The 12219-nt window shown below is 56.4% G+C and overlaps 1 protein-coding gene across 1 annotated transcript; it reads left to right on the top strand.

Moving 5' to 3' along the window:
• The first annotated feature begins 5550 nt into the window (after window positions 1–5550).
• Window positions 5551–8958, top strand: APOA2 (apolipoprotein A2). Its single transcript, XM_007069949.3, has 4 exons — window positions 5551–5701; window positions 7467–7543; window positions 8030–8171; window positions 8682–8958. Exons 2-4 carry the CDS (start codon window positions 7492–7494, stop codon window positions 8797–8799), a joined length of 312 nt encoding a protein of 103 aa, XP_007070011.2. The 5' UTR covers window positions 5551–5701; window positions 7467–7491; the 3' UTR covers window positions 8800–8958.
• Window positions 8959–12219: the final 3261 nt, after the last annotated feature.

Below are 12219 nucleotides of genomic sequence, written 5' to 3'. Positions count from 1 at the left end.
CCTCCCCTCCATTGACAGGCTGCAGGACCCTGTCAGAAGGGACCATCATGATCATCTAGTCTGATCTGCACATTACGGGTCACAGAACCTCTCCCACCCACTCCTGTAATAGATCCCTAACCTCTGGCTGAGTTACTGACGTCCTCAAATCATGAGTTAAAGACTTCAGGTTACAGAGAATCCATGGCCATGGGGCTTCCCAGCAATGGATCTGAGCAGCTGCATTTTCCTGCCCCGGGCTGGGTTTGGGGGTGTTTCCAAGCTGGGGGGCTGGAACTGGCTAGAGCACAGCATTGCGGGAGCTGGCTGCTGAATGAGGGAGCAGGTGAACTGGGGGGCAGGGGAAGTTGTAGGGTGCCGTACATCAGCAAGGGTAAGGGGGACCTGTTTTCTCCCTGCTCCAGCTCTTTGTTCTGATGGGGGAGGGAGACCCTTTCTCCCGAGAACCTCCTCCCATGACCCCTGATCACAGGGCCCTAGGTTGACCAGGTGGTCCCCCTGCAGGGTGGGGTCCTGGCCATGTCACCTCAGGCCAGGCATGTTAGTGAACCCCCCACCCCACGTAAAGGAGAGGAGCCCTCTGCACCCTGTGACCCAGCTGGAGCAGGGCCCTCGCTGGCCAGCTCCCAGCCCCTGCTCGCTCTCCATGGCCCACTGCCTCCCCACGGTCAACTCAGGGCTTTCCTGGAAACAGAATCAAACAAACAAAGTGACCAAGCTGCAGGAGCCTGGCAGGGCCTCTGAACTGCCCTTGTTTTTATCTGGCTTTGAGGGCAGGAGCCCAGCAGGGCCTGCCCCCTTGTATCCCCCTAGGGCCTGCGATCTGCCTGTCCTGGGTGTGTTCCCAGCTGTGGGGAAGGAGCCTAGAAAAGGTCTGCCCTGGTGCTGCCTGTGTGGGGTTGGCACTTATATAACTGGCCCTTTGCACAGAGGAACATGAGGCCTCTCTCAACATGGGGCCTCTCCCTGTGTCAGGGAAGCAGCCAGGCGTGGGAGCAGCCACGCAGCGGTTTGGAGGTGCCCCTGACCAGGATGGTTTGTGCTGGACTGCAGGAAATGGGATGAGCCCAAACTGGGCCCTGGACACCTCTGGGCTTTAGGAGAGTTCCTGCCTGGGCCCCGTTTTGGTGGGGCAGGTGGAGTAGGCCTATCTGTGTTGGAAGGTGGCCCTAATGTAGAACTGATCAATTCAATTGTTTTTAATTGTTCACTTTATTAATATAACTTCATAAGCAAAGTTTTATGAATGAAACTACATTCATTCATAAACCAGGTACCCCAATAACTGGCTAATTGAGTTTCACTTTCAATCCAATTGCTGCTTAAATCCCTGAAACTTGCACTGCTTCAACATTGTAACTTCTGCTCACTGTTTGTCATTCATTATACTTGTTCATATTGGAACTTCTGTTCTCTGTCTGCTATTCCTTACACTTGTCCATGTTGTAGCCCAAACTCCATTTTAAAATGCTCACTTCATTTTTGCAAAACCCTGCTGTAATCTGATACGTGTAGTTTAGATGTGTGAATGAGGGATGTGTGGATGATGGAATAAACCTCCAGCCCCAGCCCGTCCTGATGAAATAAAGCGTAAACACCAGCGGCTGAAGATGCAGACAACAGCCCTGACAAAGTAAGAGGAGTCCACCCTCAAAAGAAAAGAACAAAAGTACAACTGAAGGAACATCAAAGCCAAGTCCCAGGCTGAAAGTCATGTCTGCAATTGACAGGTGATCAATCACACCGGACCCAGAGGCAGCGTGACACAGCAAGACCTATAGACTCTGGATCCAAACTCAACCCTACAAAAAGGATGGGTGAGAGGGAAGACTTTGGAGAGTAACATTCCGCTGCCAACATGGAAGGGGATCGGTGCATGCCCCACAGAGACCCAGCCCTTCCTTGTGCCGGGCTTTCCTGGCCAGTTAGCCGCCACAAACTACGAAAAATGGGGGATTGGTCCTGCTTTGAGCAGGGGGTTGGACTAGATGACCTCCTGAGGTCCCTTCCAACCCTGATATTCTATGATTCTATGATAACCCAAGCCACGAACTCAAGCTACATTCAGGACTGGTAACTATCTAGCAGCTGCAGAACATTTGGGGGTGTTTGTGTGTGCGTGTGTAGGTCATTAGATATTAGTTATTGGTCTTAAATCAAATTGTGTTATTATAATAAACGTGACATCCTGTCTTGTCCCCTGAAATGATCCTGTGCAGTTTTGTCTGTATCACACTAACCCAGAGGGCAGGGAGAGGGGCTGTGCCAACACAGAGTAGAGCTGGCATGGAATAGAGCTGTTTGCGACCACATTCTGTATGGGATAGCAAACCTGTCCCCAGGGCAATGCTTGGGTTACAGACGCCAGGGGTTAAGTCAGGAAATGCTGGTGCTAAGATGATCTGGGTAACTCTAACTGGGCCCTATGGTACAGGGGCGGGGAATGCTGCAGGCTCTTTCTTTGACTGGGACTCCTCTATGCATAAGGAGTGAGCAGTAGATTTTCACCCACCAATGATTTTCATTTTAAAATGAAGGAAAACCAGAGCAAGAAAGATGCAACACATAGGCGAGAGCACAGTGTGCGTCTCCTCTAACAGTCTGCAACACGTCTGAGCAAATGGCTGGAGGAGAGGGATGAGGAACATGATGGTGCCACCCACAGAGGCCACGAGGCTGCCCAGTTAGGCGCTCCAGACACTGCAGTGAGCATCTCCCAGGGGTTTGTCTATACACACATCCTCTGGGCCTGGATGGGATCCTGGCCTGGCCTCTGCTCATGGTTACAGCTGGGGGAATCCCCAGGAGCTGTGTCAGTGCCAGCAGGTGACTCCAGCTTCACACAGATGTCAGCGAGATCCTGATCTGGGCAGGTGACCCTGTGTGCATCCCCCAAGCGCCCAGTCATCCTGCCAACATCGGGCTAAACCCAGGCAGTGAGCCAAACCCATGGTCATCGCAAGCTCCAGTGGAAAAGCAAATGGTTCAGCACCTCTGGGTTGGGGTCTGTGCATCTGTAGGCACAGTGGCATGGGGGGCTCAACTTGTGCCCTAGCACTGTCCATCAGGCCAGGCGCAGAACCCCAGCCCACACCCGACCTGAAGGGGGGGCTGCCAAACTAGGCCATTCCCTCCCTCCAAGGCCCCACACCAGCCGAGCCTTCCCCGCCCCGGGCTGCCCTGGCACATGCCAAGTGTAGCACTGCAGCTGGAGGGCTCTGGGCTCCACCCAGCCCCCGCAGAGGGCCGCACGCTTGGGAAAGTGAGGGCTGCGGATCTGCCTTGCCCTTCTGGGCTCAGGGATTTGCTAGCCCTGTTGCTGGCTGACCCAAGGTCTTGTCTCCCCATAATCCCGTGGCCAGGAAAGCCACAGGGCCCCTAGTACTGGGCCAGCTCCAGGGACCTGCCATGTGACAACAGGAGAGAGCCAGCAAGCCACTTTCTGCTGCTACTGACTGAGGAGCTTTGTCTGAGTCAGGGAAACCTTACAGCTGCTCTCCCTCTTGGCTGGCTGCACCGGGGAGCATCTGCCATGGGCCCGCCCAGCCTGGCTCCTCACGTGGCTGGGCACTGGCCTGTGGCAGGGGCAGGTGAAAGCCCCTCCTAGGTGCTCTGTGGAGTGGTTAGGCACAGGAGGGGGAGTGCTGCTCCTGGTCCTCTCGGGCAGGTCACATCTTGGCTCTGTGCCTCAGTTTCCCCAGGGGCTGTGGGCTGGATAAATGAATGCTGCTCGAGGGCTTTGAGATCCTCCAAGGACAGGAGCTGGAGAGCAATGAGTGCTCTTCCACGCCCCTGCACTGTGCAGCTTAACCTGGAATGTCCCATGGGGCCAATCCTCCCCCCCCCTCCCCCCCCCCCCCCCGGCCGCCCCCGCTGACTCATCCTGACATGTTGGAGGTTAACAGTCAGTGAATGATAAGATTAAGCCACACTGGCCTTCACCCTGTGGCTCAGAACTGCCCCTGGGCGCACAGGTAGTAGGGATGTGCTGGACTAGTCCAGGCAGGACAGCTCTGAGGGAGAGCAGGGGCTGGTGGGGTGCAGGGAGCCAGGAGACTTCTCCCCGCAGCCTGCACCCAGCTTTCCCCTGCAGGGCTCCAGGTCAGCTAGCAAACCTTGGCCAGCAGCAGCCACAGCCCCACAGATCAGACACCCCCGGGGGGGCTCCAGCCCCGTGCTCTCCTGCTAAGCACTGGGACCCTTTCCCATGGCAAATGCTGGCTAAGCCCCTAGGAGCTGGCTGCCCCTGTGGTCTGGTGGCTCTGGTAGGAGGTGCTAGTGAGGGTTAGGGAGGCAGGCTGGCTCCAGCCTCCTTCCTGGATCGAGGCCCCAGCAGCTGGAATCCCTCCCTGCTCGCTGGCCTGTGTGCCCCACACAGGCTGTAAGGGTTAATGCTCTCCTTGTGGGGCACATGACAAGCAGGGCTGAGTCACTGCCCTGTCCAGCTCCACTAGCCCCACACTTGCCCTCTCCAGGACCCCCATTCACAGGGGAATAGGAGACAGCAGTGAATCTTACCAGCTCGGCCCTGGGTCCCACCCAGCCTGCCCCATCTGCTTCCTGGGGCAGCCCATCTGCTCCAGCTAATCTAGAGCTTTTACCCGTGATGGCCAATTCCTCCCCTAGCACCGAGTACACCTGGCCAGATGTACAGTGTTACCTGGGGCGGGGGGAAGGGGGGGGGGGGAGCAGGTCAGGGATTCCTTCCTGACCCTTGCAGTGACCTGTCCTGAAGCCTGATACCTGCTCCACCTTACTGTGAGGCCCAGCCCCAGAGCTCACTCTTGGTCAGACACATCCAGGGCTGTGCTCAACTCCGACTCCCTGCAGCAGATCCACTGTGCAATCCCCTTTACTAACGTGTAGGCGCTATGGGGGGAAGAGACAATGCCAGCGAAGTGGGTACCCCCCCAGAGCACGTCCTTTGTGGCACAGCTTGGCATGCCACTGCCTTGCTCCTGCCCTGTATCTCATTCACAGCCACCTTCCTGGCACGTTCCCCTGCCTGGGGCCCAATTTATCAAGTCTGTATAAAGATACCATCTCCTTTGTCCCCCGCCCCTCCAGGCCCAAACCCTTCCCCCTGTGCCAGGATTTCACCACCCTGGGGCTGTGCAATGGGTCTGCTTCCCCAGCCCACCCACAGCCAGGCTCCAGACCTGCTTCCAGGGGCTCCCTGCTCCTAGGGTCACCTCACAGCCAAGCTTTAACCAGCTCCCTGATTAACACCTGGCCCCATTCCCCAGGTAGTCTGCTGCTCCCCTAAACATGTTTCCTTAAAGCAGGGATTTAGCAGGACAGTGACTGCTGGCTCCGGGCACCACTACCCCTTACAGGGGCAGAGCGTGCTGCTTCAGTGCCCATAGCAGTACCGCCCATGGTGCCCAGCAGACCCTAGCCAGTGCCTCAGACCCTGCCTGGTGACACCGGTGTTTGTCCTGCTGGCCCCATGCACTGCGCACTGGCCAGCACACCCCCACAGCGCGACCCTTAGCCCCGGCCTGTTTACCAGGGATTTGCCAGTTAGTGATTGTACAGCACGGCATCAGCACATTCCCCTCCCCAGCACAGCAGCGAACCCCCGGCCAGGGGACCAATGAGTGGGCAGCGCAGGCTGGCCCAGCGGGGCGGGGGATATAAGCACCTGCAGCCCCAGCCAAGGCACCCGCTGTTCCTGACCAGTTTCTAGCCCAGGCCTCAGGTGAGCAGCCCGGCAGTCTGTCCGCAGAGCCGGGCGGGGGCGGGGGTGGGGTTACACAGAAAGAATGAGCTTGTTTGAGATTTTGAATTAATGTTGGATTTTTTAACTGAGATTCACCCGCCCTGTGTGGTTGAGAGCTGCCTCCTGCCTGCCTTGTCAGAGCCCGGCTGGCTCATGGGCATGAGAGATCCTCTGCCCCAGGGCGCTGGTTCTGATCCTGCCCCAGGACTGGATTGGTTGGGTGGTTGGTGCCACTTCTGCCACCCAACAGCGAGAGCCACCCTGGAGCTGGCCCAGGGGTGGGGAGGCACAAGATGAGGCTGAGATACTCATGCCCCTCTCTAGGCCTCCCACAGGACTCGGAGCCCCTGCCCCCAACCGCCCCAGCTGCACGGCTGCAGCCGTCAAGGGCTCCCCAGGCTGCAGGGCAGAGCATGAGCCAGGGGATCCATTCCAAGGCAGGGGAAGCCAGACAAATCCCACCCTCCTGTCCAGGGGGCCCAGGGGAGCAAGAGTCAGAGACATCCCCTGTTGGAGCCCTTCCTGCCCTCCGGAAACCCATGGGGGCCTAGCCCAAAGGTTGGTGGGGGAAGAGATGGGGGCAGTGGGGAGCTGAGAAATGGGGTGGAAGCGTAGGAGACCAGGGACATGGCAGAGCAGGACAGTGGGGTGCTTGGGGATATGCAGGGCTGCAGCCGAGCTGACCAGGGAAGAAGAGGGCAGCAGGGGGGAGGGGCAGGGAGAGGGGACCAGGGAGGGACGTGCCTGGGCAGGGCAGCTGACATCACAGATCCTTGAATTATTTCCTTCCTCTTCCTAGTGTCTTTCCATGGGCTCCCACCAGCCCTGTGCTGCTCCCTGGGCCGCTGGCACTGATCATGGGGCACGCAGCCCCTTTGCCTCCCCTTCCCCGAGGCTGCTCAGTTCCCCTGGGTCTAGCTCCCCTAGCTCCGCGCTGGCCCCACCCTGCCACGGCAGGGCGGCAGTGGCAGTGGGAGAGGGGAATTAGTGATTTATTTTATGAACAGAAATTGCCTGGAAACGCTCCTTGGGGGGCGGGGAGACTCAGGAGTGTGTCCAATCCCCCCCCTTGGGAGCATTGGTGGGGTTAGGGACACTTACACCATCCAGGCTCTGGCCCAGTGCCCTCCCCTGGCAGAGGTGGGAATGCTGTCCCTCATGAGCACAGGTGGGCACTGTAGTGTGGACAGGACCCGGTCGGACGGGGCTGGCTGGCAGGGTGGGGTAAGTGCCCGCTTGCCCTCTGCTTCCCCCAGGGACCCGGCCTAGGCGGGTGGGGAGGCAGGGATCAGCTGTGCAGAGCCCCCCAAGGCCTGGCCAAGCTGAGTGCCAGGGCAGAGGGCCAGTGTCACGCTAGGGGGGTCGGCAGCCTGTCCCCCTCCCCTACAGCTCTCAGCGGTGCCCGTGTGAGGGGGTTCCCCTGCACACAGCCTACTCAGAGCCCTTCTGCCCGGCCGTTACACCCCGCGTTCCCCTCCGCCTCGCACTCCACAGTGCCTGCGCGGTCAGCCAGCGTTCCTGGCCTTTCCTTAAAGGGGGTGTGCCTCCCTGCCCCCACCCCCTCGCATGGCCTTCCTGGGCTCCCATGACTGGTCTCCTTGTTAATGGGGTAATTAGCCACGATCGGCCCCTATCCTTAATGAGGCCCTCCCTGGGGGCCTGACTGGTGACTGGTGACTGGTGAGCCAGGGACAAGGGGACTGGCTGGGGCAGTTGCTGATTCCCAGCCCCCTCTGCCCTGCAGGTCCCGGAGTGCAGCGCCTGTCACAATGAAGGTCTTGGTCTTGGCCATGGTGCTGCTCTGTGTGTGCAGCTTGGAAGGTAAGAGCCTCGCCAGGGCTTTGCTCCCCACCCCCGGCACGGTCCAGCCGCACTGGCCCCGGGATCATTGTGGGCTGGTCCCGCACCTCCAGCCCTCGGCAGCTCCCGATGGGACATACCGCACGCTCCGCAGGAGCCAGATTCGCTGGCGAGTGAGGTTCTTCCCTGTATGCTCCCGATCTCATCCCTATTGCCACCCAGTGCCAGCCTCTTCAGCGAAGGAGGGGCTAGGTTAGAGGGTAGCAGAGAGAGTCAGGACTCCTGGGCTCTATTCCCAGCTCTGGGAATGGGTGTGGCCTAGTGGGTTAACGCAGGGAACTGGGCACAATCTTTGGGGCCCTTCCCCCTGGGGCTGAGGGATCTCCTCACTCCCCGCCCACCATGGGGCTTATGGATTTCCTCCTGGACTCCATGGGGCTGATGGATCGCCCCAGCCCCACAGTTTGCATGAGGCAGGGGCCTAATCCAGCTCTCCGGGCCGCCCAGGTGCTGTGGTGATGCGCGACGCAGAAACCCCAAGCTCCAGCCTCTCGGATGTCTTCTCCCAGTATTTCCAGACGGTGTCTGAATACTTGAGCAAGCAGTTGCCGGAGAAGGTGAAGGCCGAGGAGATAAAGACCCAGGCAAAGTACGGGCTGCCATGGGGAGTGTGGAGGGGGGTGCTGCCGCCCGGGGGTGGGGGGACCTGGAGGAAGGGGGCAGTGGGGAGTGCAGAACGGGCAGAGTCTGCTGGGTGCACACACGCAGCTGGGGAGCCTCAGTACTGAGACGCTACAGTGCCGGGAGAACAGATTGCCCCTGCCCCTGCTCCAGAGCCTCTGACATGCCACCCCAGCCCATAATAGCAAGGCAGGGCAGGTGGGGTGGGAAGGAGAGAAAAGCCGCAGTGGCAGAGTCCAAGGCTGCAGTGAGGATCATTTCCAGCCCAGTCTGCTGCACACAGCATGGTCTGAGCAGGGGGCCAGGAGCTAATGAGTCCTGCATGAGCCTGAGCAGAACACAGGCCCCCTCTGTGCCTCAGTTTCCCCACATGGAATAGAGTGCAGTCCCCATGCCCAGTAGGCAGGCAGGGCCCCGGCTGCTGCGTCTCCCCAGCCAAGTCCTGCCCGTCTAAGGAATCGGGTGTCTTCAACCCTAGGGCTTATCTGGAGCAGGCCAATGAGCAGTTTTCGCCTATCGCCAAGCGGCTGCACACCGAATTCATGGACCTCCTCACCCAGCTGGTGGAGACCGGGAAGAAGGCTGTGCAGCAGTGAGTGAGTGGCCGGCTCCCAACAGCCCCAGGGTAGCTGCCGAGCAGGGCTGGGCACTTTCCATGGCAACGAGAGGAGGAGACGCGTGGGCCGATTATGGTGCTAAAGAGCTGACGGGGGGTGGGAAGGGGGTCCCAGGAGCAATAAATCTGATGAGACAACTCACAGCGGCACGTGTGGTGCAAAGCCTGGAGCAGAGGGTGAGTGTGTGAGCATGCAGCTGCTGGGGTGGGTGTGCAAGGTGTGTGCGATGCAGGCAGAGCAGGATCCTTGTCCCTCAGGCTCCCAGTCAGCCCCACCTGGTGTGTTTGGATCAGCATGTGTGTCAGGGGGTGCCCCCTGCTGGAGGGGATTGAACTCATCAGCTGTGTGGTTATATTGCCCTCTAGTGACTGGACGTTTGGAAAGGACCAAAGTGCTCAGCAGTCCCCACAGAGAGTCTCCCTCCCTCCACAAAGAACAATTAAGGGCCCCCTTTCCCTCCCCCTGTGGAGGACAACGGAGAGGCTCCCCCACCCACATCACAGCTGTAGTTGAGCGCCCCGTCTTGGCCACTGCTTGGTGTACTGTGAGGTGATCCAATCTCTGAGTCCCCAGTGTTTTACACACACACAACCCCAGTCTGAACAGAGTCCAGGGATTGCCCCAGTCTCAGGGCACACTCCTGGGGCACAAATCTTCTATCTAGCACCCGCTCCTGAGAGCTGCAACCACATGGCCCCTGCCCAGCCCAGGGCTGGACGCTCAGATGAACCCCTGTTGCTTAAACACACCTGTGATGGGGTTTGGGGGCAATCCAGACCAGTGCGGGGCTGTGTCACCACTTGCTGTGCAACCTTGGGTGCCTCACAGTGCTTTGCTGAGGTATCTCCCAACCTGGGACAGTCACAACTAGCCAAACAGCATGCAGGTCACACCCTGAGCCAGCGTCTGTGTACTAGAGAGTCCTAGGTCAGCCGCTCTGACCCCAGCAGCCTGTCTATAGCGCCGCTCTGGCTTCCACCAGCTTTGGTTACACCCTGCAAGGGGACCCCAGTGCTGAATTTTCCCCAAACCATGTGCTCTGTAATGTCCTGCCCTCTCCTGTACAGTTCAGAGATATAATAAGGTTCATTTGTTCCTGTAAAGACCCAAAACCCACCGGCTTGTTAACTTAACTGGGGTAACTACACCTTTCTCTTTACATGCAGCACTGTGATGGCTTATAGTAAAAACAGAACAAATATATGAACAATAGGACACAGGTTAAGTGATGCCAAATTAAAGGAGTAAAGTTATAAGGCGTTACAAGCAAATAACAATGAAAAAGCATTTAAGAGTCTAAAACTTAATCTAGCAAGATACAGGCTGGGTTCCAGGTGGTTTCTCACCAATATTAAGATCCCAGAGACTTTAAACACCCCCCCTTGGTTGATGGACTCGTCTTTCTCAACTTGTAGGAGCTCCTTGTTTGTCTCGGTCTAATGATGGATGCCAAAGATGGCTTCTGTCCTTGCTTATATCTTCCTAAGTTCAATGAGCTTGTTTCAAGACACAGGCTGACCACATGTGGGCTCCCCGTTCCCCCCGTATGTAAACGGGGCTTCCATTGCTTTGAGTCCACCATGCTTAATTAACATAGGAGACAGGTAAATAGCTGTGACATTCCCTCCTGTCTCCCCATTTGTTCACAGACCTGAAAACATAATATCATGAAGTATCTGTATTTCCTCCTATGGTGTTTACTACAGATACTTCACGACAGTAATCACCAGTGTGTCATTGGCTTTCAGAAAAGACCTCATGATGTGCACTTCTGCAATACAATATCATTGATTCAATTGCTTATCACTTGAGGTTCACACACACACACCCCATCCCCGTCTTTATAGACCCGTAAACTTTTGCAGTGGATTCTTTGAAAAGTAAAACCTAGACCAAGCTTCTCTCTCCTGCTGGGTGTAGACACCATGCTGTCTCCTCCACCCCTTGTTAGCTTGAAGGGTCTGTTTACATGACATGTGAATACATTCTCGTTATTTTTCAAAGTACTTAGGAAATAACTCCCAGATGGGGACAACACATTCCTTTGTCTACTGCAGCCCTGGTTACCAACTCCTCCCCGACATGCCTGGTTTAAACACGCTTTAGTCATAATTCTAGCATATATCCAAAACTCTTACTACCCACCATGTATATACATCACACAAGAATATTGATGATCAATGTGTTATTAATTTTCAAATGACACCTCACAAGGCATATTCTGTACAAAGATTATTACAATAGTGTGTAGAGTGTGACTACAGAGGTGCTTCGGTGACACAACACCCTCTCCCAGAACTCCACCCGCAGGTATGAGCATGCTGGGTCACCTCTTCAAGGAGCATGTGACTGGTGTAACACACAGACATTTTGCACAGGATTCTAACTCCATTGCTCTGTATTTAATCACATGAGAAATACACAGATCTAGACAAAAGGAACAAACCCTCTATGCATTTTCCTGTCTCCGTTTCCACAGCACTCCAGAGCATTCTTTGGGGGCAGAGTCCTCTGGGGCATCCAGGGACCTTCTGCTGCAGTGCACAGCTTGGGTTCTGAAACACACAGCCTGCTCCCCCAGCTCCTTCCTTCTCCTGTGAGTCCTTTTTTTACAGGCTAGCATCACCACCTAGGTGTCCTTGTTCTTCTGCTGGGACCTTTCCACTCTGCAAACCCTCGGCTCCCTGTTGAAGGAAGTTAGAGAAAACTGGTTCCTTTCAGATGTAATTACTCTTTCTAGCATATCTACTGTCCAGTCAAAGCACAGTCATTAATCTCCCTTGTCCCTAGTTTAGGAGGTATGGGCTAGGTCCTGTCAGCCCATGGTGAATACACATTGACAGCAGGCCAGTCCACAATACAACATTATTCATAGCAACAATGTAACCAGGTCACCCAGAATTAATAAACTGTACAGATTTCCCAGCTCATCACCGTGATCCTTTCAGGGTTACATGATGAATTGCTAACGGTCCTTTTAGCACCAGGGAGCCTTGTCTCTCCCGACCAGGGAAAATTTGCCCCAAACTATCAACTGCTGGCACCACAAGTGCCCCACTTCAGGCTCTGCAAGCCCAGCTCTTCCCTCCTCAGGCTGGCAATTTGCACTCCCAGCCTTTTGGCTCCCTGAGCGAGTCCTTGGGGCAGAGCAGAAAGAATGTGTGGCTAAATCTCTGGCAAGAGTTACCCCAGAGTTTTGCTCTTTCCCCATGCACTGGTCCCTCTAACCTGTCTATACGCCCCACTTCATCACACCCAGCTCCTCGACTTCTGGTCAGTCCATACAGACCTTGTCTAGTTGAGAGAGCTGGATCCACTTTTCACAAGACATCCCCGCTGGCAGAGGGTTGCCTCCATAAGAATCCCCTCTTGTGCCTTTCTTTCTCCTTTCATACAGTT

The sequence above is a fragment of the Chelonia mydas genome, chromosome 24 (assembly GCF_015237465.2).
Source record: "Chelonia mydas isolate rCheMyd1 chromosome 24, rCheMyd1.pri.v2, whole genome shotgun sequence".
Lineage (NCBI taxonomy): Eukaryota > Metazoa > Chordata > Testudines > Cheloniidae > Chelonia > Chelonia mydas.
Note: the sequence above shows the minus strand (reverse complement) of the source record. Positions and strands in the feature narration are given on the sequence as shown.